The 23,744-nt window shown below is 46.2% G+C and overlaps 2 protein-coding genes across 3 annotated transcripts; one reads left to right on the forward strand and one right to left on the reverse strand.

Annotated features, from left to right (window-relative positions):
* The first annotated feature begins 1,331 nt into the window (after positions 1–1,331).
* NAXE (NAD(P)HX epimerase) lies at positions 1,332–4,582 on the forward strand. Of its 2 annotated transcripts, XM_060090755.1 has the most exons (6): positions 1,332–1,546; positions 1,684–1,792; positions 1,937–2,047; positions 2,129–2,242; positions 3,355–3,502; positions 3,824–4,582. In XM_060090755.1, exons 1-6 carry the CDS (start codon positions 1,365–1,367, stop codon positions 4,024–4,026), a joined length of 867 nt encoding a protein of 288 aa, XP_059946738.1. In that variant the 5' UTR covers positions 1,332–1,364; the 3' UTR covers positions 4,027–4,582. The 2 variants fall into 2 exon arrangements, with proteins under 2 accessions (XP_059946738.1, XP_059946739.1); XM_060090756.1 differs by lacking the exons at positions 3,355–3,502; positions 3,824–4,582 and adding an exon at positions 2,995–3,309.
* LOC132484319 (G patch domain-containing protein 4) lies at positions 4,380–11,494 on the reverse strand. The gene is made up of 8 exons (XM_060090754.1): positions 11,396–11,494; positions 8,800–8,940; positions 8,257–8,330; positions 8,053–8,145; positions 7,866–7,952; positions 6,176–6,267; positions 5,869–5,919; positions 4,380–5,645 (listed from the first exon to the last, which is right to left on the reverse strand). The coding sequence occupies exons 2-8, from the start codon at positions 8,876–8,878 to the stop codon at positions 4,925–4,927; spliced, it is 1,197 nt and encodes a 398-aa protein (XP_059946737.1). The 5' UTR covers positions 8,879–8,940; positions 11,396–11,494; the 3' UTR covers positions 4,380–4,924.
* Between the last annotated feature and the right edge of the window lie 12,250 nt (positions 11,495–23,744).

Genomic DNA, 23,744 nt, shown 5'->3' on the forward strand with positions numbered 1-23,744 from the left:
AGTGAAACTACTTATATACTGGTGAAGTTATAAAACAAAGTTAATGAGGTCTTGGATAAGATTATCCAATTGTAATGTAAACCCTACATTTCAATCTAGATGAGTAAACTCTATGAGTAAACCACAAACAAAGTCTAACAAAAACAATTTTCCACCGCAATCACAGTCTGATACATTCAATTTTCCACAACAAACATGTAAAACAAACATAGATGAAGGCCAAGGGTACAACCCATAGGAGATGTTAAACCTCTTATAATTAAAAAGGAGACTATCAGAGGAGTAGTTAAAAGCAGGAGGGGTTCTTGTTTTCTCAGTGAACTAGCCGGGAATGGAATTCACGATACAGAAAAAGAATATACTAGCATAAAAACAAGACCTTCAATCCTGTAATAAACCATAATGGAAAACGGAAAAAAAAAAAAAAACCAAACACAGAAACCCAAGACCTTCATTCCACCTGGATAATTATCTTTATCTTAGTGCCTTAATGTAACTGGTCTGTTATTCCCCATACTTCTCTCTTAAGCCGGCAGGAGTGTGTTTGCATTCTTAAAAGCTCTTGGGTTACAAGTTTAGTCTTCCTCTCCAGGTTTTTCTTGAAATATTATTGTGACCTGGAGTCTAGGGTTTCAACTACATTTTTAATCTTGGCATACTCAACCTATTTAAGGTTTATAATTTTCTATTTCCACAGCTATTACCCGATAAAGAGGGATAAGTATTATGTATGATTAGGGAAGTACAGCGTGCTCTCCTGGTAAACAGAGATAGGGGAAGCTAATTTGGTGGGGAGAGGGGTCCTAAGTTATATGAAATGCTTAGCAGTGTGAATAAGAACATTAATTTATTGAGCCCTATGTACCAGGCGCTGTCGACAGCTTTGCATGGATTACCACCCGATGAAGTATGTACTCGTATCCCCACTTTATAGACAGGAGACTGAAACCTGGAGAGCCAAGTTCACTCAGCCACTAAGTGGTAGGGGAGGAACCCGGGCTAACTGCTATGCTATACAGCTTCCTGAAAGAGCTACGGAAAACAAGAATTATTATCAAAGGGCGGTTGGAAGCAAAGCACTTCGGGTCATCTGTGAGGCAATATGAAAATGCTCCCGCGAAGGGCTGGCATCTAGACAAGGCGCCCAGACGAGGTGGGGCCGGGGCGGGAGGGCAACCGGGGCGCTGGCGCGCACACCAACGCGCGGAGGAGCTGTGGAGTCCCACTACCGGTCCCGCCAGCCCCAGGACCAATTCCGTCAGAGGTGCGCGCGGCCCCGGCCTCTCGGGGGCGGGACGAGGGGCCGCGCATGCGCCGGGTTGGGTGGGGCGGGGCGGGCCGGGGGCGCGCGCTCTGAGAGCTGAATGTCCGGGCTGCGGGCGCTCCTGGGGCTCGGGCTGCTGGTTGCGGGCTCGCGCCTATCGCTCCTCAGAGCCCAGGCCGGCGCCTGTCGCGCGGGAGCCACCTGGTGGGGGCCGCAGCGGCTGATCTCGGGTGGCCGCGGGGAGTCAGAGGTCATGGCGAGCTCAGCAGTGAAGTACCTGAGGTTGGACGGGCACGTGCTCTCTGGGCGGGCACGCGGGACTTGGGTGGAAGCCCCCCCCCCAGGGGCGGGACCTGGGCCGCGCCGCCTGCGCGACGGAACACCTGAGGGGCGGGGACTCAGGCTGTGGGTTTCCTCAGCCAGGAGGAGGCCCAGGCCGTGGACCAGGAGCTGTTTAACGAGTACCAGTTCAGCGTGGACCAACTTATGGAGCTGGCCGGGCTGAGCTGTGCCACAGCCATTGCCAAGGTCAGTGGCACAACTCTCCACCTAAGGGGCAGTCACTGTGCAAGCCACCTGGCCCAGGCACAATGAAGTGGGAGGGACAGCCAGACCGAGACTGGGCTGTCACTGTCCAAAGCCCTTCTGAATCCCCTTTGACTCTGCCTTCAGGCATATCCCCCCACGTCCTTGTCCAGGAGCCCCCCTACTGTCCTGGTCATCTGTGGCCCCGGGAATAATGGAGGAGATGGCCTGGTCTGTGCTCGACACCTCAAACTCTTTGTGAGTATGTGGGGAAGGGCTGTCGGGGAGAGTGAGGTTTCCAGGACCTGGGCTTGAATCACCCCTTTCCTTTCCTCATAGGGCTACCAGCCAACCATCTATTATCCTAAAAGGCCTAACAAGCCACTCTTCACTGCACTGGTGACCCAGTGCCAGAAAATGGACATCCCTTTCCTTGATGAAATGCCCCTAGAGGTAGGTGGTTCCAGTTCACTGCCCTCCTCAGTACTGCTGTGTTCTGCTCTTCCCTCACCTTTCCAGACTGAGCTCATTTGCTTATCTTCCTCTCTAGAGGATTAACTCTTAGAGGGCAGGGATAGTGCCTGACACAGAAGATGCCTAAAGCATGCTATCTGGATGGAAGTGGTGTAAGAGCCTTCTCCATAAGGCGTGCTCCATGAGTTCCCAACACTACCTTCTCTTCAGCTTCATTTCCCCTTAATTTCCCCTGGTCACTTTTTAAAATATTTATTTATTTATTTATTGCTGCATTGGGTCTTCGTTGCCGTGCGCGGGCTTTCTCTAGTTGCGGCGAGCGGGGGCTACTCTGCGTTGCGGTGAGCGGGCTTCTCGTTGCAGAGCACGGGTTCTAGGCGCGTGGGCTTCAGTAGTTGTGGCTCGTGGACTCTAGAGCGCAGGCTCAGTAGTTGTGGGGCACGGGCTTAGTTGCTCCACGGCATGTGGGATCTTCCCGGACCAGGGCTTGAACCCGTGTCCCCTACATTGGCAGGCGGATTCTTAACCACTGCGCCACCAGGGAAGCCCCACTCCTGTAACTCTGCAGCCAGTTCCTCTTCGCCTAGCTTGCAGTAAACACATCATCTGCATCTCTTGGGAGCTGAAGTGACTGCCTCATCCTAAACCCTTTCTTCAGAGGCTTCAGATCTTGGATTTAGGAGTGGGAAACTTGAGAACTTCTTTTTAAAATTCCTTAATACATTTTACAGATGAAGAGACTGAGATGCAAGAGAAGGGAAGTGATTTGTCCAAAGTCACAGAACCAGATCACGGCAGAGCCAAGACCAGAACCTGTCCCTCCTGACTCCAAGTCTCAGGCTGTCCTACACTGTAGCCTCCCCAATGGTTGGCAGGCACTCAGAACAGAAAATGTGACTGGACTCAGCTTGGCCTCAATCAGTGACCCACTTGCACTTAACTCTAGGCCTCAGAATGCCATCTGAATGAGATAAAATTATATTTGTGCCTATGTGAATGGTCTGTGGGTACAAAGGACAGCCCTCTCCTGTTAAGGGTTCTTTGTGCAGCTGCCGGCTCTGACATCCTTTCCTTCTTCTGCTCTACCACAGCCCCTGCTGATTGATGAACTATATGAGCTGGTGGTGGATGCCATCTTTGGCTTCAGCTTCAAGGGTGATGTTCGGGAGCCATTCCGCAGCATCCTGAGTGTCCTGAATGGACTCACTGTGCCTATTGCCAGCATTGACATTCCCTCAGGTGCTGGGACCAAGGAGGTTGGGGGGATTGGGGCCCTGCCCTGCCTTGAGGTAGGTACTAGGAGTCCTGGTTCCTGACTCAAGGTTCAGACCAAGTGTAGAGGCGCATACCACAGCCAAAGTAGGGCTGGGGAGCAAAGAGTTCAGGAATGCCCTTTACAGTGACCGTCAGAGACCACAGCCCAGGAGTACATGAACACGATTTCCTCAGGTGGGGACCCAGGGGGCTTCCCACTCTTTTAGGACTAGACTAGAGCAAGGTGTGGACGGGGACTGGACATCTGGTCTCTTCCGCTGTTTCTGAATACCACCTTCTTTTCAGGATGGGATGTGGAGAAGGGAAACTCTGGAGGGATCCAGCCAGACTTGCTCATCTCCCTGACAGCACCCAAAAAGTCTGCAAGCCAGTTTACTGGTCGCTACCACTACCTGGGGGGTCGTTTCGTGCCTCCTGCTCTGGAAAAGAAGTACCAGCTGAACCTGCCACCCTACCCTGACACCGAGTGTGTCTATCGTCTGCAGTGAGGGAAGGCGGGCGGGCGTTCTTCCCAGTAGATTTAGTTCCTCTCTCCCAGAACTGTGGAGTCCTGGGAGCTCTTCTGGCAATAAAGGTTAAGAGATGGCCGGAGCCAGAGAGCAACACTGGAGATGTGGTGCCCTCTCTCTGGGGGAACAGTAGGCAAGAGGGGTTGCTATGACATTTGGGGGCAATGACAATTCACTTTCAGATGCTAAAAAAGGCTCCCAGGTGAGGTGTGCTGTCCTTTACACACACACAATTCTTACCAGGGATGCAGACAGGGAGCTGGGTGAGGTTCTCTAAACTTTCTCCTTCCACTTAACAGCATAGCAAGACTACAGGAAGTTAACAGAAGGAATTTCTTCAGAGGCCTCCAAGGAAGCTAACTTGTATTCAGGACCTTCTCAGGCTGAGAATGGAGATGATGGTCAGGACTTAAATATAGGCTAGGAGACCAAGCTGATGTTTATTCAATTTGGTATAGTTAGAAACTGGCCACCTATGGGCTGAATTTGCATGTCTTTCTTAGCCTTCACGAAATTAAAAAATCAGTACATTTCCCATAGGTCTACATTTTTAGCTTCTTTTAGCCAAGATGCCCCTTCAGAGGCTGTCTGCATTCCCGTTCCCGCAGCCCCCAGCATCCTTGTCCCTTAGCTGCCCGGGCCCTGCAGGTGCTTGAGTTCACCATCTCTGGGTTAGATGCCGTAAGGGGGAATGTGCCTGCTCCCTCAAGTCAGACACGGCACTACTGCTCTCCTCTCAGCGGACTACTGTTCCAGAGCTGTTTCCTCCTTGGGAGGGACTCCTCACTGAGAGGGTACACAAGACCTGCACCAACTCAGGTCCCTGAGGCTTCAACTCCTGAAGAGGAATCGATTGGGCTGCATCTTGACCTGGGCTTCAGTTTCTCTTCTTCTGTTTCTTCTTTTTTGCTCTCTGGTCAGTGTGGACTCCAGGTCTTTCCTCCTCTGGTTGCTTCTGCTGCTTCTTACCTCTGCCACTTGAGCCCGTGTATGCCTTGCTCTCTGCTGTCCTAGTCCTGCCATCTTCCTCCTCCCCTTCATCCCTTACATGCAAGACGTCCTCCTCCTCCTGACGCCGCTGTCTTTTCTTCTTGCTTCTCCGACTTTTCTGATCACTGCATGATCTGCTTTCTGCTTCTCTGGTCCCACCATCTACAACAGCCTCCTCCATGTTCAAGTCTTCTTCCTCATGATGCCTCCTCTTCTTCTTCCTTTTCCTGAGGGACTGATCAGTTTGTTCTCTGTTTTTCAATTCCCCAAGACCACTTGTTGCTGTGGTCTCTTCTTCCTTATGCCTTACAGCTGTTCCCTCTCTCTCATCTGTGACACTTTCTTCTTGATGCCGCCTTTTCTTCTTCTTGCTTTTCCTGACACTCTGGTCAGTGTGTTCTGGGTACTCTTCTGCATTCCTTTCAGTTGCCGTGGTCTCTTCCTCCTCTTTCTGCTTCCTTTTCTTTTTCTTTTTTTGTGGGGGCTTGCTCTCAGACTGCAGTTGAGGGACCCCAGGGTCCTGGCCTTTGAGACAAGCCAGGAAGGCCTGCTCCTGGGCCTCTAACCGAGCAAGCTTAGCCTTCATCGTGATCCCAAGACGGGCAGCCCTGAAATAGATGGGGCCCAAGTCAGAGGGACGGTATTGGGGAAAATAGGCCTAACCTCTGAGACTGCAGGGAAAGTTCGTAAGGGAGGAGCTGCCTATCTTCAGGCAGCTTCAGAAATAGGCAGAGAATAGGAATCACTTTCTCTGGGGTGAAAAGAGTGGCACAGGGGTGGGCTTGTGATGGGGAGAAAAGAAGGGAGCCCAAGAAGCTAACTGCTACTTACTTGTGTGCTGTTCGCCCCTCACAGGCTTGGAGCATCATCTCATCAGTCAGACTGTTGGGGAAGGGTAGGAATCAGGAATTACAAACAGATCTGGTGGAAAGGCTTGACCTCTCCTCCCCTCTGAAACATTCCTTCAGCACTGAGTTCCTATTCAGGACCTGGCACTTTTCTAGGTGTAGGGGATACAAAGATGAGTACAACACATTTCCACCCTGAAGAAGCCCACAGTCAAGCGTTACATTTGGTCCTTTCTTTTGAGGTTGGAAGGCATCTCCCACATGCCCCTGGGACTAAAAAGAAGTCTCACATCTTTGGAGGCTTGGACCCCTGGCTGTCGTCATCACTGCAGCTTTCCAAGTCCTTGTCTGGCTTCTCCCCACTGGGAGTCAGTGTGGCCGTCTAGAAGGAGGAGTCACGGGGGTGGACAAGGCCCGCTCAGCACCACCACCTGCTCTTCCCTCCCGGAAAGGGAAGAGCAGTGGTGCCACTGCCACCCTGAACAGCCACGGGCACGAATTTGTCAGCCCCCAACATCGCTCCTTGCAGCCCCACACAAGAGATGTGCCAAACTGCATACATCAACTTGGGCAGGAGATGGGCTGCGGTTGGGGGCGGGTGGGGTGGGGCCAGTCCTGGCCTCCCTGGCTCACAGCCAGCTAGTGGGCAGAACAGGAAGGGAGGAAGAAGTGCTCCGGGTCATCAGGTCTTCACAGTGGGACCAGTGCCCCCTGGCGGTCATCCCACGGTGCCAGTAACGGACAATAAAGATGCTACTTTTCATGCCCCCCCCCCATACCGATGCACAGTACTTTAACCAGGTTAAGAACCTACTTTGGGCTAAGAGGTTGGGGATAGAGTGGAATAAGGACGAGATGGTTCCAGCCCAGATGGAATCTACATGGTTGAGGGGTAAAGGAATATGGCAGAACATAGAAAATGATGATGATTAAAGTGTTGTCTGTGCTAGAGGAAGGGTACCTGACTCAGGCTTCAGGGTTTGGGGAATAGTTTCTACAAGGAGCTGAGCCCTGGAAGACAAGAAAAAGGTCAGCAGGTAAAGGGGCAAAGGAAGCAGAATGTCCCAGGCAGAGGGAATAGCATGTGCAAAAACTTGAAAGTAAAAAAACATGGTACATTGAAAAGATTCAGAGTCCATCTGGCTAAAGTGTAGAGGTCCTGAGAGGTGGCGAGAAACAGGCTAAGAAAGAAGGCAGGGACAAGGCGTGAAGGGCCATGTGAGCCAGTCTGACACATCTGGACTGTGTCATCCTAGGTCAAGGAGAAGCCAGTGACAGAATGAAATCTGTGTTTTCCAGAGAACACTGGATGCTTTGTGGAGGATGAACTAATCGCGGTGGGGACTGAGACTAGAGCGAGGAGCCTAGTTAGGAGGCTGTGAAAGAAATGAGGCGAGAGAGGATGATGGTCTGAACTGGGGCAGAAGATGGCCACAGAGATGAATGGGAAGGATTTGCTAGATAATACATAGAGCCCTTAAGGACATAATAGAGGATTGTTAAATGTTAGCTCCCTTCTGTTGGCGGGCTAGAAAAGGGGAGTCTGAACACCTGGGTTCTAGTCCTGTCTGCCATTACTAGCCAACTGTGGGCTCTTCAGTGAGCCACTTTCCCCGCTTTGGGCCACATCTGCAAAATAAAGACAATGGGTCAGATGATCCCGCAGGTCTCCTCTGACTTGTAAGTCCTCTGAATTAGACATCCCCTCCCTGCCCTGCTCTGACAGCCCCTGACTGTGCCCCACCCCCCACTCCCTGTTGCTGCCCCCTCAGCAGATGGCAGGGATCCATTCAACCTGAAGATTTCAATTCTTGCTGAGGGTCTGGGCAGTCTAGGTAAGCAACAGCAAGGTTGGTCACAGGATCCCACTGTTAGGACAGTCCTGAGAATAGGTAGGGTGTACAAGGCAATTGTTCAGGCCCCAGGGGAGACCAGGGAAGGAAAAAAAGGATGGGCCCTCGCACCCCCAGCCTCTAATACCTTCACAAACTTCTGATACAGCAAGTTGGGCTTGGCATGATCATGACGGGTGGTCTCCTTAGACAGGCACCTTATCTGTACGCCATCCTGTGGGGGAGTATCCGTGAGTGGGTGACATGCCATGTCTCCCTCACGCCCACATGTCCCAGGCCCTCATGGTTCATGTGCCTACTATTAGAGCTTATACCTGCCCAGTTTTCACTACCAAGCTGGCTGCAGTCTTGTTGAAGAGATCATTCCACCAGTAGTTTGTGAACTCTTTAGCAGGGTCGTGTCCCACCTGTCAGAGGAAGAAGTATGAACTCAGGACCTGTAATTCCCCTCCCTCCCCCTAACCTCAAGGCCCCCCTCTCCCATCCACACTGACCTCCCTCAGCCTGCCCAGTCTTACCCCATGAGTGTCCTGCTTCAGCGTTACCCTGAGGGCCTGGGTGATGCCATTCTCCTTCCGGCCCAGGCCTTTGCCTGCAAACACAGTGAATGATTTGGCTTATTCCACTCCTGCCCCAAGCCCTCACAAGACACCCCCAGCACATGCCACTCCTTGCCATTCCACATACCTAACTTCGGGCATGCTCCGTCCATCTTGGAAGCCCTCCCAGTTGCACTCTTTCTAGCACCTCTCCATGCAGTCCTCCCATCTTTGAGACCAAATTATCTTTCCTTCATAATTCTCTCAGGACAGAAGTCGTGTCTCTTCCTCCCCCTCCCAGTCCTCCGAAACACTTCTTTCTCACTATCCACCATCATATTTCTTCCCTTCTTCCCTTTTCTGGAAATGTCAGCAATTTTCTTCTGCAAATTTCCCTTTAAACTAACTTTCCTCCTCCAGTTGAATGGACTACATAGGGGTTAATCCAGGATGATGCCTCTTCCCTGGTCAGAGGGTAGTGAGGGAGTTGGGGGGATGTGAAAGGGGCCCCATGGGAATCACCTCGAGTCCATCCATGCTTTAGCAGCTGCTCCTCAGCAAACTTCATCCCACGACTCTTGACCTCTGGGGTGACACTCATGTTGAGAAAAGAGTCACTGTCCTCAGGCCCTCACCAGAGAAGAGAAGAGGTCACTATCTTCCCTTCAAGAGGAAAAAAAGAAAGTGCCCAAATCATCCATCAAATCCATCCTGACTGCTCTTGTAAGAATTCTTTCTTGAAGCTGGAGCAGAGACAGAGGAAAGAGGCCTGGTCCTTGGGGAGCTCCCTGTCTGACCACTGAGAGGTCAATGTCAACATGCTGAAAGCCAAGGAGACCTGGTATTAATAATAACACCCAAATGTATGGAGAACTCCCTACACGCCAGGCTGTGCTAAGATTTTACATGGATCATTTCGCGTACTCTTCCCAGCCCGGGAAGATTTCCTGAACTTTACATTCAGGAAAGTATTACATCTCTGTTTTACAAATGAGGAAACTAAAGCCTAAAGAGGTTAGGTGACTTGCTCAAGGTCACACAGCTGATACATGTAGAACTCAAACCCAGGCAGCTTGTCTGCAGAGTCCCCACTCTTTACCACTACCTGATAACATCTCCCACGATTTATTACCACGTAAAAACAAAGCAAGGAGGTGCTTGTTAACCTGAGTTATAAGACAACAGTACTTAACAGAGCCCATATCCTATACCTGTGCCCCAGCATTTACACTTTCCTCTCAATGTGAAGGCTACATGCCTCTTCCCCACTGTCTTTCAGTTCTGTTGGAGCACCCCTTTTGAAACTCTCCAGCTTAGGAAGGGCGCTCTTACTGACCATTTAAAGCGTAACAGAGGGGTCACACATATTGCTATACTGTCTCATTTAATCCTGACAGTCCTGTGAGATACACCGTATCCTTATTTCACAAAGGGTTTTTTGCCTGGGGTTACACAGCTGGTAAGAGATGGAGCTGGAATATGAGCTCAGCTTGCCTGACTCCAGAGTGGCCCACTTTCTATCACGTTCCCAACTACAGTCATCCGTCAGTATCAGCGGGGGATTTGTTCCAGGACCTGCTGTGGATAGCAAAACCCATGGATGCTCAAGTCCCATACTTAGCCTTCCGCATCCCAGGATTCAACTAACCACTGATTATGTAGTACTGTAATATTTACTGAAAAAATCCACATGTAAGTGGACCCATGCAGTTCAAATCTGTGTTGTTTGTCAACTGTAGTTGCATTTGTTTAGAGTCGTTCAGGTGTTCCTCATTTTGGACTCCACAATGGCACTGTCCAACTTATATACCAAATTTGCCTCTGAAACAGTTAAGATGGCTTATTACATAAGACATTCAAAACTAAGACTATCACTGCTGACTTGAGTCACTAAAGTTAACTTGTACTAAGATAATTTATTACAGGCATTGCAGACCATTTTAAAAGCTGATTAATGGCACTCCTGGAGTAACCCTCTGGCCTCCCCAAGGGACAACTCCAAAGGCTAAAACTTTCAGTTGTGTTTAAGAATGTCTAGTGAGTATGCTAATAAAAAAAAAAAAGTCAGACACATCAAGTCACCCCTCCTAAACATTACATATTAGGCTTAACAACGATGACCTGTCTGGTTAGGTATGAAGAGTAGCAAATTTAGGATGAATCACATTTCTGTTCACATTTCTACTGTGAAGGATGATTACTTGAAAACCTAATTGACACCTTGAGAGTCCCAACAGAAAAGCACTGAGTGAAGAAATGGCCCTATCTTGCTTCTTGATAATGCAAGAGAAGTAAAATTCAAACACTGAGGCCTCTGAGGCCACCTCAAACCTCTGCTTCTTCTCAGAAGTTATTTCTAATCTACTAGCCCCCAGATTTCAATAACAACAAGAACCAACACATGCATTTACTCAATGCCAGCCTGCTGCTAATTGCTGCACACACATTATCTCATTTAATCCTCCCAACAATCCTATTAGATTTTTTTTTTTTTGGTAATTGACAAATGGCGCTGAGAAGTTTAGTTACTTGTCCAAATCAAACAGCTGGCAAGTAGCGGATCCAGGATCTCAGGCATTCCAGAACTGGTGTTCTTACTCACTACATTGCTCAGTCTCATTGACGTTTGTACTTTACGCTGTAAAAAACTACCACTGCCTGTCCCTTGTCGCAGTAATTCGAAACTATGCGCCCTGGTTTTATTACCCAACCCCGGCGTACTTAATGCAACTCCAAGAATCGAGAATGCGTTTAGCGTCATTCGTTGAACTGAGTGACATAGATGGTAATTGCTTTAACCGACCTAGAATGGATAACTGGACAGAAGCAACTAGATCCCAGGCTGTGCGCCGCAGTCTTTGTGAAGGCTTCTAGCACACTTTCAGGAACTGTTTTCTTTCCAGTCAACCTGAGTTTTCTGGATAAGGGGCCCAGGGCCACCTTTCTTACAGCGATTCCAAAGAACCGGCAACCCTTTCCCTAGGCCTCCTTCCTCTTGAGGTCTAAACTCCAGCCCTCCTCCCGCAGTTTCACTTGAGTAAAACTACTCTCCTGCTCTCACATTTGCTCCTGAGCCCGGGCTCTGACAGCCACCGTTCGGGGGACTGTAGGCTCTTACCATTAGTGCAAGGTCCCCTCCGCAGAAACATGTGCCAGATGTGATCTGTGCGCCGCCATCTTCCCGGAAGTGCCGTTTCGGTCGTTCTAGGCTGTCGAAACCATAGAGACGCACGCCGGAACCGAACTCTCGGTAGTCCCCGGAGGAACTGTGTTGTGCACGTTACAGAAGATCCGGAAAGTGTTCTGTTTACTTCCTCCCTGCCGGTCTGAACATCCGTGGGACTTAAGTCCTATCCGGCTCTATTGGGATGCTGAGAACAGGTTTGGGTCCGACACTGACTAGTTCCAGGCACAAATATGAGGAAGGAAAACTTTAGGGGAAACCATCGAGAGTGGCCTGAGAGATTCGTGGAGGCAGAGAAGGAGGTGGAGCCTCTGAGGTGATTTGCGGGGATGAATACTCAGCCTGCAGGGACAGTTATTTATAAAATCCTAGAGATGAGAGACTTCAGTAGGTCCATCAAACACTTTTTTTTTTTTTGGCGGTACGCGGGCCTTTCACTGTTGTGGCCTCTCCCGTTGCGAAGCACAGGCTCCGGATGCGCAGGCTCAGCAGCCATGGCTCACGGGCCCAGCCGCTCCGCGGCATGTGGGATCTTCCCGGACCGGGGCACGAACCCGCGTCCCCTGCATCGGCAGGCGGACTCTCAACCACTGCGCCACCAGGGAAGCCCATCAAACACTTTTTGACTCACCACTCTGTGCCAAGACCTGCCCCTTTTGGTACTGGTGATACAAAGATGCATAAGAGAGAGCCCTGACTTCGGGGTGCACCTAGTCTAGCCCAGGGAAAATCGGGACCTCGAGTGGGACTGGAGAGAGAGGGAGGATCCCGGAATCCATGCCAGGTTGAGGAGTTTGGACTTGCCTTTTAAGTATTAGGGTCCATTGAGCAGGGGAGGGAAAGAACATATTGCAAACAAATCAACAAGAGAGGCTGCACGTGCTCTCATCCCCACAAACTGTTCCTAGGCTTCACTGAGCCACCCAAGAACTAAAACCTGAAAAACAAACAAACAAACAAACAAAAACCCTTGTTTGCGTCCCTGTATCAGTATTTACGGTAACTTAGAGCCTGACCCACCCCCACCCCTACCCCTAAGGAACTTCAAAAAGAAAAAGTGCCGTTTCATAGTAAAGTTTTGTCATAATTGCTCAGTATGTCATACTCCCTCATCCCCATAGGATTTCTTTTTTTACATAAAATTAATTTTACTTTTAAAATATGCTACCTGGGAAGGAAAAATAAAGGAGGAATTCCCTGGCGGTCCAGCGGTTAGGACTCCGCGCTTTCACTGCCAGGGGTCGGGTTCGATCCCTGGTCGAGGAACTAAGATGCAGCAAGCCAGAGCAGAGTGGAAAAAAAGAGAGAGAGAGAGAGAGAGAGAGAGAGAGAGAGAGAGAGAGAGAGAAAATTCCACAGATAGGTCTTCAGTTTCCACCATTTTCCCACTCCATCTCCCCTATCTATCTATCTACCTATCTATCTCATATATTATACTGTGGGCATAAAAGAGGTTTGAAAACTCCTGAATAGGGCAACCTCAAGGGCCCTTTCCAGCCCACAATTTCTGTGTGGCATACTTTGCCAGCCACTCCAAAAACCTAATGGCCATAATTCCTTGACTCAAGATTCTTCCTCTGGCCTAGGACCTTGAACTCCTGTTCTGCCTGACTCACTCATTTGATAAACATTTATTAAGGGTCTTCTGTAGGCCAAGGGCTAGTAATTGTCCTGTTGGACCTCACCATCTTGTGGGAGTGTAACAAGTTACCAGGCATTTATATGAGTGAGTGATGAGAGCTGTGGCAAGGTCAGGACACAGTGCCACAGGGGTAAGAGGAGAAGCCAGGGCCCCTGAGGGCTTCCTGAAGGAGCCTCTCCCAGCCTGTAAGCCTGTCCCTGGGGGCTATGTGGGACTGCAAAAGAAGAAATGGGCCTCCAGGAGTTCCATGTTTCATGGGGTCTCACACTCCTCACAAGAGTTGTGAGTAATAAAAGCCATTGTAAGAGAACAAGAATACATGGCTATTATAAAGTGAGCTTAGGGTCTTTCTATGCCGCCATCTTGGCTGCTCTCAGTTCTGCATGCTGGGAAGTCCAAGATCAAGGGACTGGGACGATCACCTTCTGGTGAGGTCCCTCTTCCTGATTCATATCCGGCACTTTCTTGCTGTGTTCTCTCGTGGTGGAAGGGGCCATGACTACTTATAAGGAAATAATCTAAAATGCAGACATAGCAAGATCAATAGAAATATTTATTACGGGAATATTTATAAAATGGAAAAATTGTAAAGAATTTAAATATCCCACAACAGGAGAATTGCTAAATAAATTATAGTGTAACCGTAAAATGCACTAATATGTAGCTTTAAAAGGAGTCTTAATAACTTGGGGGAAATGTCTATGATATGATTGAAATGAAAAAAGCAGGTACAAACTGGTTCCTGCATAGTAAGAGCTCATCTATGTTAAAAATTCATAGGCAATGGCGCCAAAAGGAATAAAGCACGTAGGAATTTAACACAATATAACAGAAGAAGAGCAAGAGTTGCACACTGAAAATCACAAAATGTCATTGAAAAAAACTAAAGAAGAGCTATGTAAGAGGAAAGATACATTTGTTCATGGGTTGGAAGACTTAAGAAGATCACAATATTCTCCAAATTGGTCTACAGATTCAACACAATCTCTATCAAAATCCTAGCTGGCTTTTTTTGCATAAGTTGACAAGCTGATTTGGAAATTCAAATGGTAATGCAAGGAGTCCTTTTTCTCGAAAAAGAACAAAGTTGAACGACTAACACTTCTCAATTTCCAAACTTACCACAAAGCTGTAGTAATCAAGACTGTGGTTCTGGCATAGGCTAGATATAAAATCAATAGAATAGAAATGAGAGTCCAGAAATAAACCCATACATTTATGGGCAATTAATTTTCAACAAGAATGCCAAGACAATTCAATGAGGAGAGAATAGTCTTTTCAACAAATTATGCTAAGACAACTGGATAGCTACATGCAAAAAAAAAAAAAAAATGAAGTTGGACCCCTACCTCACATCATATGCAAAAATTAACTCAAGATGAATCAAAAACCTAAGTGTAAGAGCAAAACCTCTAAAGCTCTTAAAAGAAAACATAGATGTAAACTTTCAAAACCTTGGATTAAACAATAGTTTATTAGCTATGAGTCCAAATGTACAAGCAACCAAAGGAAAAAACATAAATTGGGCTTCATCAAAATTAAAACGTTTGTGCTCCAAAGGACACCATCAAGAAGTAAAAAGACAGGGCTTCCCTGGTGGCGCAGTGGTTGAGAGTTCGCCTGCCGATGCAGGGGACACGGGTTTGTGCCCCGGTCCGGGAAGATCCCACATGCCGCGGAGCGGCTGGGCCCGTGGGCCATGGCCGCTGAGCCTGCGCGTCCGGAGTCTGTGCTCCGCAACGGGAGAGGCCACAACAGTGAGAGGCCTGCGTACCGCAAAAAAAACAAAAACAAAACAAAAAAAGAAGTAAAAAGACAATTACAGAATGGAAGAAAATATTTGCAATCATATTTATGATAAGGTTCTAATATCCAAAAAATACATAAAGAACTCTTACGGGGACTTCCCTGGTGGTGCAGTGGTTAAGAATCCGCCTGTCAATGCAGGGGACACGGGTTCAATCCCTGGTACGGGAAGATCCCACATGCCGCGGAGCAACTAAGCCCATGCGCCACAACTGCTGAGCCTGCGCTCTAGAGCCTGTGAGCCACAACTACTGAACCCGCCGTGCCACAGCTACTGAAGCCTGTGTACCTAGAGCCCGTGCTCCACAGCAAAAGCCACCACAATGAGAAGCCCACGCACTGCAACGAAGAGTAGCCCCCGTTCACCGCAACTAGAGAAAGCCCTTGTACAGCAACAAAGACCCCATGCAGCCAAAAATAAATAAATAAATAAATAAAAATTAAAAAAAGAACACTTACAACTCAATAATAAAAAGACAACACAATTTTAAAATGGGTAAAAGATTTGGATTGACATTTCTCCAAAGAAGATATACAAATGGCTAATAAGCACATGAAAACATGCCCAACATCATTAGTCATCAGGGAATTGCAAGTGAAAACCACAATACAGTATCATTTCACACCTTCTAGGATAACTATTATTTAAAAAATGAGTAATAACAAGTGTTGGTGAGGATGCGGAGAAATGAGAACCCTCATACATTGCTGGTGGGAAGGTAAAATAGTGCGGCTGCCTTGGAAAACAGTTTGAAAAATTCCTCAAAAAGTTAAGTATAGAATGTATGACCCAACAATCCCACTCCTAGGTATATACCCAAGAGAATTGAAAATATATGTCTATACAAAAACTTGTACACAAAATTTCATAGAAGCACTATCTATAGTAATAGCTAAAAAGTGGAAACAATCCAAGTGTCCATCAGCTAATGAATGGATAAACAAAACATGATAGATCCACAATGGAATATGATTAGGTCATCAGAGGAAATGTGGTATTGATACATTCTACAACATGGATAAACTTTGAAAATATGTTAAGTGAAAGAAACCAGACACAAAAGGCCACATACTGTATGATTCCATTTACGTGCAATGTCCAGAGTAGGCAAATCCATTGACATAGGTCAGTTGGGAAGAGGAAAATGGAGAGTGTCTACAAATGGGTGGGTGGAGGGTTTCTTTTCGGGTTGATGACATGTTCTGGAATCAGTGGTGTTGGTTAAACTTGTGAACATACTAATACCCACTGAATTGTACATTTTAAAGGGGTGAATTTTATGATATGTGAATTATATCTCAAAAAAACCCAAAACACCAAAAAACCACAAGCACAGTAAAAGAACAAGAGAAGAACACTAACATGTTACAGGCAGTCATTCTGAGATGAAGGAATTATGAGTAAGTGCATACCCTTCTTTATATATTTTCTCCGAATTTTAGTTTTTTCTACAATTAACATATTTTATCAGGAAAAATAACTTTAAAACAGCAAATAAATACAAATCAGAGTTCCTCAGTGCTGAGGAACTTGGTGCAGAAATGAGGAGAAATATGATTGGCAACAGGAGACCTTCACGAGGAGGTGAATGTGGCCCTAAGATGACCAACTCTTTTTTTTAACTTTTTTTTTTTTTTTTGCGGTACGCGGGCCTCTCACTGTTGTGGCCTCTCCCGTTGCAGAGCACAGGCTCCGGACGCGCAGGCTCAGCGGCCATTGCTCGCGGGCCCAGCCGCTCCGCGGCATGTGGGATCTTCCCGGACCGGGGCACGAACCCGTGTCCCCTGCATCGGCAGGCGGACTCTCAACACTGCGCCACCAGGGAAGCCCTAACTTTTTTTTAATACATTTATTTATTATTTATTTTTGGCTGCGTTGCGTCTTTGTTGCTGTGCACGGGCTTTCTCTGGTTGCGGCAAGTGGGGGCTACTGTTCGTTGTGGTGCGCAGTCTTCTCATTGCGGTGGCTTCTCTTGTTGCGGAGCACAGGCTCTAGGCGCGCTGGCTTCAGTAGTTGTGGCATACGGGCTCGGTAGTTGTGGCTTGCGGGCTCTAGAGCTCAGTCTCCGTAGTTGTGGCACACGGGCTTAGTTGCTCCGCGGCACGTGGAGTCCTCCCGTACCAGGGAATGAACCCGTGTCCCCTGCATTGGTAGGCGGATTCTTAGCCACTGCACCACCAGGGAAGTCCGAGATGACCAACTCTTGAATTCCTTTCTAAATTTCTGGAGCAGAATGAAATCCTAAAAATTAGGTATTGGGTTATCTTTCTATACTCTAAGTCCGCACACAGTGTCATAAAAATCATACTACGCTAACAAATCCCTCTGGTGCATAAACTTGTGTAACATTTTCCTCCACCTCTTCTCAGTTGTTTATTCATGTATTTATTCTATTACTGAAATCTGAGAATGAAGGAAGAGAAAAGAGCTTGTGGTTGCAACTACAACTGTGGGGATTTTTTTTTTTTTTTTTTTGCCACACCATGTGGCATGCGGGATCTTAGTTCCCTGACCAGGGATCCATCCCATGTTCCCTGCAGTGGAAGCACGGAATCTTAACCACTGGACCACCAGGGAAGTACCAAATGTTGGGATTTTTGAAAGCTTATATCACAAATATTGGCAATGTTTACCTAATATAATGTTATTTTTCTTTCTGTTGGGAAAAAAAAAAGGTGTGCATATGTGTCTTAGGGTTTTTTCTTAGACTGATGTTATTTCTTAATCCTCAGGCCTAGGCAGTTTGTAATTTTCCTACTTCATTAACCATTTAAGTTCATAAAAACAAAAATATTACAATCCCTTGTGCAGAGTGCTTTGCTATTTAAAAATAGTGGGTTTTGGGGACTTCCCTGGTGGTCCAATGGCTAAGACTCCGTGCTCCCAATGCAGAGGGCCCAAGTTCGACCCCTGGTCAGGGAACTAGATCCCACATGTACGCCGAAACTGAGAAGTCGGTATGCCTACAACAAAGATCCCGCGTGCCACAAATAAGACCTGGAGCAGCCTAAATAAATAAATAAATAAATAAAAATGACTCAAAAAAATTAAAATAGTGGGTTTTATTTAAAACAGTGGTTCACAGTTTAAAATATCATTTTCACAAACATCATTTTATTTGATTCTCAGCCTAATCCCAAATTGTATATAATCTTCCCTATTTGTAGGTAAGTAACCTGAGGACCAGTCAGCACAGAAAACAGAAATGAAATGGTCTCAGTCACAGATGGCTGTTCTTCTTCTTTTTTTTTTTTTTTTTTTTTTTGCTGTACGCGGGCCTCTCACTGTTGTGGCCTCTCCCGTTGCGGAGCACAGGCTCCGGATGCGCAGGCCCAGCGGCCACGGTTCACGGGCCCAGCCGCTCCGCGGCATATGGGATCTTCCCAGACCAGGGCACGAACCCGTGTCCCCTGCATCGGCAGGCGGACTCTCAACCACTGCGCCACCAGGGAAGCCCTAGACGGCTGTTCTTTGATGCAATCTAGTGTGGGTTTCTGCTTAACAAACATTTATCTCTCTTTGAAGCATCATTGCCATCTGCTCCTTGGTACCACGCTTCTCTCCAATTTGGGTCAAGACCTGTCTCTGAGTTCTGCATCACTGTCCCTCTAGTTCTTGTCTCTGTCTTTCCCTGGCCTCAGTGTCTCCTTCTGTGAAGGGGCTTGGAAACCCCAGTGTGTGTACATGCTGGTTGTGGTGGTGGAGTGGTGAGAATGGATGAGGGAGGGAACTGCAAAAGGGGCCCTCTTTCTTCTGTAGTTCTTGCTGCTACTTCTAGAGTCGGCCTAGAGAAGTGAAGTTTTCAAGGCAGCAGACATTTCCACTTGGCTTGTTTTTTATATTTTTAAAAATAAAATACTTCCAGGGACTTCCCTGGTGGTCCAGTGGTTAAGAATCGGTCTTGCAACGCAGGGGACGCTGGTTCCACCCCTGGTGGGGGAACTAAGATTCCACATGCCGCGGGGCAACTAAGTCGGGCGCCGCAACTAGAGATCCCACATGAACCAACTACAGAGCCCACGCGCTGCGGAGCCCTCGTGCCACAACTAGAGAAGCCCGTGCACCGCAATGAAGAGCCCGCGTGCCACAATGAAAGAGCCCGTGTGCCCCAACTAAGACCTCATACAGCCAATCTATCAATCGATATTTTTTTAAATGAAATATTTCTAGATACATCAGTAAAAATGCCATGGAAAAATTTCTGAACGGGGGCAGTATGAAAGACACCAGTATGAGTGGAAGTAGAGGTGGGAAAAAGGACCCTGCTGGAAAGAAAAGCAGCAGGGTATCCCACCTCATTCTTTCTCTTGGCACTGCTGCCACGAATACGAAGGAAAACGCTTTGAGGTATTGGGACTCTCTCCCTCTGAACTGAAGCTTAGCTCAGCCTTGTCAAAGCGAGTCTGAAGGGCGCTCTGAGTCTGGAGGACGCCCCCAGAACTTTCAGGTCTCTGCTATAGCATTCCCATCTCTGAATATCGTCCGCAGTAAACAAGCAGTGATTCTCCAACGGTGCACAGGACTCGAGCTGTATGCGGAGCCCAGCACTCGGCAGGGCCCGTCAGCTCCGGTAACGCTGCCTTCTCGCGCCACCTGCTGGCTGTCAGATGTATTGCATATTAAATCATGAAAAAAATTCATACACATAAATACATAAATGCCTTGAAAGTTTGGAAGGACAGACAACAAAATGTTAAACTTTATTTTCTCTGTGTGATAGGATTAAGTTTCATATTTAAAAAATACTTGCTTGTTTATTTGGTTGTGCTGGGTCTTTAGTTGCGACTCTTGGGCTCCTTAGTTGGCGGCATGCAAACTCTTAGTTGCGGCATGCATGTGGGATCTCGTTCCCTGACCAGGGATCAAACCCGGGCTCCCTTCATTGAGAACGCGGAGTCTTAACCACTTCCTTAACCAGGGAAGTCCTGGGATTTTCCTTTTTAAATGTTTTTATGTTTGTTAAACTGTCCACAATTAGATGCATCATTGTGGAATCAGTTTTTAAGAAAGCAATAAAAGTTGCCCTCCAATTTAAAGATTATTATTCTATGACTCATTCTGGCTTCATTTTTACATTTAAATATTTGAGCTTCCAGGACTTTATTTAGTTTAAGGAATGAATTATGGATCATATTTTTTCCCCAAGATGGCTAACAGGTTGTCCAACCTCTAGCAGTCTCCAACAATAGGCATCTCGTTAAATAAATTATGCTACAGCCACCCACTGGAATACTATGCAGACATGGAAAAGAATGAAGAAGCTTTATGTCATATGCTGATAGGACTGATGTTCACAACATATTATTAGGTTAAAAAAACAAAAACAAAATAGGGAGCAGTTTGTATATGATCCCAATTAGATTAAAAAAAGAATATATGCATGATGTATGTTTCTATTTATGTGAATTCTTGTAGACTCTTAAAACCTTTATGGGAGTTACAGAAGAAGCTTAACAATGGTTTAATTGTTCCAGGAGGAAGTAAGAAGGAAGGAAGAAAGGAAGGAAGGATTTTACTTTTCATTTTATCCCTTTATTAGTGGTTTAATTCTTTTTCATTAAGTTCATGTATTAATTTTGTTATGTTTTGTGATAAATAAAAATAAGTGGGACATTGACATTGATTTGTATGTGTTTATGGTTTTTAAAAATCACGTGATCCCTTAGGATCAATCAGTCAATATCTGTGTTTTGATTGATTCTGTTCCCTTTGACACTTCTTCCCCTCACCAACAGTAAGGGCTAAAATATATTGAGTGCATTCTATGAGTCAGGCACAGTTCTAATTATTGATGCCATTATCCTCATTTTCAGAGGAAACCAATGAAGTAAAGAGAAGGTTGCCTAATGTTATCCAGTTAGTAGTTTGCCTGAGATTTATCTCCAGACACTCAAATTCCAGAACCTGTGGAACTTAACCATTATGCCCTGCCCTTTGGTTAAGCTTGCAGAAATTAAAGAAAGAAAGAAAACGTCAAATTTATTTATTTATTCAGTAAACATTTTCTGAATGCTAGTATATGCCAGGTGAGAAAACTGTTAAGTTGTTTCTTGGGAGGCTTCCTGGAGGAAGAACAATGGATGCAATTTAAAGTCTCTGATGTAGCTAATGAAATTGAGTTGCTATAAAAATGGTGGCCCATTGGAGCAGCAGCCTTTGTAGCCTTAACTACAAGAAGGCACTGTAGAGGACTCTTGCTGAGAATGGCCACTTCCTTTTAGTGCCATTGCTGGTCCTCTGCAGGCTGGAGTTACAAAGTATCCTCCCCTCAAGGAGTTTCAGTCTCTCAGGGCACTCATGTGTTAGTTCTACAAGTGGATCTGCTATTCCAGGGAAGCAGAAAGCACTAGGATGTTGCTTTCAATATAGGGAAGTTGAGAAGTGGAAAAACAATTCTCAAAGTTATTTTTAAATTCACGTCAAAGATTTATTTAACTCATTAATGGCAGAACTAGGAAGAAGACAAAAGAGCTGCTTTGAAGAGCATTTGAGAAACAGGGATTTATATAGTCAGTAAAAAAAAGAATGCTGAAATGAGATTGCTAATTTAGGGCTTCCCTGGTGGTGCAGTGGTTGAGAGTCCGCCTGCCGATGCAGGGGACACGGGTTCATGCCCCGGCCCGGGGGCATCCCACATGCCGCGGAGTGGCTGGGCCCATGAGCCATGGCCGCTGGGCCCGCACGTCCGGAGCCTGTGCTCCACAACGTGAGACGCCCGCGTACTGGAAAAAAAAAAAAAAAAAAAAGATTGCTAATTTAGATATGATTTGTCAAGTTTCCAGGACAATAAAACCGAAACACCTTTGTGGTTAACTTCTCTGTTGGGCAATAAAACCCAATCATTTTATCAACTTCTCCAAGTTAACCACTAACCATACAGACTGTAAATGTTTCATCTTTTTTTGGTTGTAGATTATTTATCAAATATACTATAACAACAAAGTTACATTCTCCAGGAGAGTCAGTTGAGTGTCAAGCAAGCTTTTAGACAATGCTCTAGAGCGACATCAAACTAAACCAAACCAAAACCCCCCTCCCCCCAAAACAAAACACCCAACAACCAACAAAAAAAGCAATTCTCATTTTACCTTTTCTAAGTTTGGAGGAATTATTCTTCCACAGAAGGGAAGAACTCATCTAGCTTTGGAGATGAGCTCCCTGGGTTACTCACTAACAATTAACTATCTTTCTCTAGACATCAGTTTCTTTGTCCATAAAATGGGAATGTTAATACTGTGAGAGTATTTATGTTTCCCATGTGAGAGAATGTAGAGCTATAAGTTAGGGCTCACTTTTTTAAATTATTCACATTCTGGCCTGAAACTGGTTGATTAATACTTGCAAATCTTCTTACTTCTGGGCTTAAGTTTGACTAACGTGAGACTGGGAGTGAGAGTCTGTACAAAGTAAAGTCAGATCCAACTTAGACTGCCTTGAACGAGAACAGAAGCAGGGATTTGAGAGAGCAAGGCTTGAGGCCTGGGAGTGTGAGAAGGGCTGATAAAATGAGGACTCGGGAATCTCAAGGTATTTGCAGAGGTGGATGAACAAAAACACAATTTTATTTTTTTAAATTGATTTTATTGAAGTATAGTTGATTTGCCGTGCTGTGTTAGTTTCTGCTGTACAGCAAAGTGATTCAGTTATACATATATATGCATTTTTTTTCATATTTTTATATGGTTTATTACAGGATATTGAATATAGTTCCCTGTGCTATACAGTAGGACCTTGCTGTTTATCCATCCTATATATAATAGTTTGCATCTGCTAATCCTAAACTCCCAATCCTCTCTCCCCAGCCATCCTCCACCTTGGCAATCACAAGTCTGTTCTCTATGTCTGTGAGTCTGTTTCTGTTTCATAGATAAGTTCATTTGTGTCATGCTTTAGATGCCACATATAAGTGATATCATATGGTATTTGTCTTTCTCTGTCTGACTTACTTCACTTAGTATGATAATCTCTAGGTCCATTCATGTTGCTGCAAATGGCATTATTTCATTCTTTTTTATGGCTGAGTAGTATTCCATTGTATATATGTACCACATCTTTATCCAGTCATCTGTAAATGGACATTTAGGTTGCTTCCATGTCTTGGCTATTGCGAATGGTGCTGTTATGAACATAGGAGTGCAGGTATCTTTTCAAATTATAGTTTCCTCCAGATATTTGTCCAGAAGTGGGATTGCTGGATCATATGGCAACTCTATTTTTAGTTTTTTGAGGAACGTCCATACTGTTTTCCATAGTAGCTGCACCCCAAAAGTACAATTTAAATGGCCCACTTGAATATAGCCATGAACTGACTGTGACAAACAGAGACATGATTAGTAATATGTAAAATATAATTGTTAAATCTTAGTAACCATGAAAACAACTTCTAGACTTTGTCTTTTACTGTTCTCTGCACTTTCCAACATTTTATTTTACCCTCATCTACCTCTGCGATAGGACAGGTGTTATCTCACTAGCCTGAGCACTCATAGGGTCAAGAACTTCCTAAGTTCATTTACTGCATTGCTCACACAGTTGTCTACACCCTGAGGCCCTTCAGAAAAGGGGGACTTCAGAAAAAGCACTACCCTGGCCACACCCCTCAGCCACCACGCCCTCAGGATAGAGATGGTTGAGGAACCTGAACATTTGCCAGGTTGAGATGAGGACAACCAGATATCCCCACTGTTGTCTTTCAAGACCTTTCAGAGCCAGGAAGAGGCTGCCCATAGAGGCAGCCAGCTCTTCCCTCTGGATATCTTTGCTTCTAGTTTCTAGGTTCTGATCAGTACTGAAGTGGGCACTGTGGGTCCCACTTCTCAAGAGCCCCAAATCAA

This window comes from Mesoplodon densirostris, chromosome 2 (assembly GCF_025265405.1).
Source record: "Mesoplodon densirostris isolate mMesDen1 chromosome 2, mMesDen1 primary haplotype, whole genome shotgun sequence".
Lineage (NCBI taxonomy): Eukaryota > Metazoa > Chordata > Mammalia > Artiodactyla > Ziphiidae > Mesoplodon > Mesoplodon densirostris.

What these genes read in the sequence shown, in the direction of transcription:
- NAXE (XM_060090755.1), top strand. Translation starts at nt 1,365, where the DNA reads ATGTCCGGGCTGCGGGCGCTCCTGGGGCTCGGGCTGCTGGTTGCGGGC. An exon ending in TCAGCAGTGAAGTACCTGAG is followed by an intron (nt 1,547 to 1,683) that starts GTTGGACGGGCA and finishes GGGTTTCCTCAG; the next exon opens with CCAGGAGGAGGCCCAGGCCG. An exon ending in CAGCATTGACATTCCCTCAG is followed by an intron (nt 3,503 to 3,823) that starts GTGCTGGGACCA and finishes CCTTCTTTTCAG; the next exon opens with GATGGGATGTGGAGAAGGGA.
- LOC132484319 (XM_060090754.1), bottom strand. Translation starts at nt 8,878, where the DNA reads ATGAGTGTCACCCCAGAGGTCAAGAGTCGTGGGATGAAGTTTGCTGAG. An exon ending in TGAAGCAGGACACTCATGGG is followed by an intron (nt 8,146 to 8,256) that starts GTAAGACTGGGC and finishes TTCCTCTGACAG; the next exon opens with GTGGGACACGACCCTGCTAA. An exon ending in GGGTCCAAGCCTCCAAAGAT is followed by an intron (nt 5,920 to 6,175) that starts GTGAGACTTCTT and finishes CTTCCCCAACAG; the next exon opens with TCTGACTGATGAGATGATGC.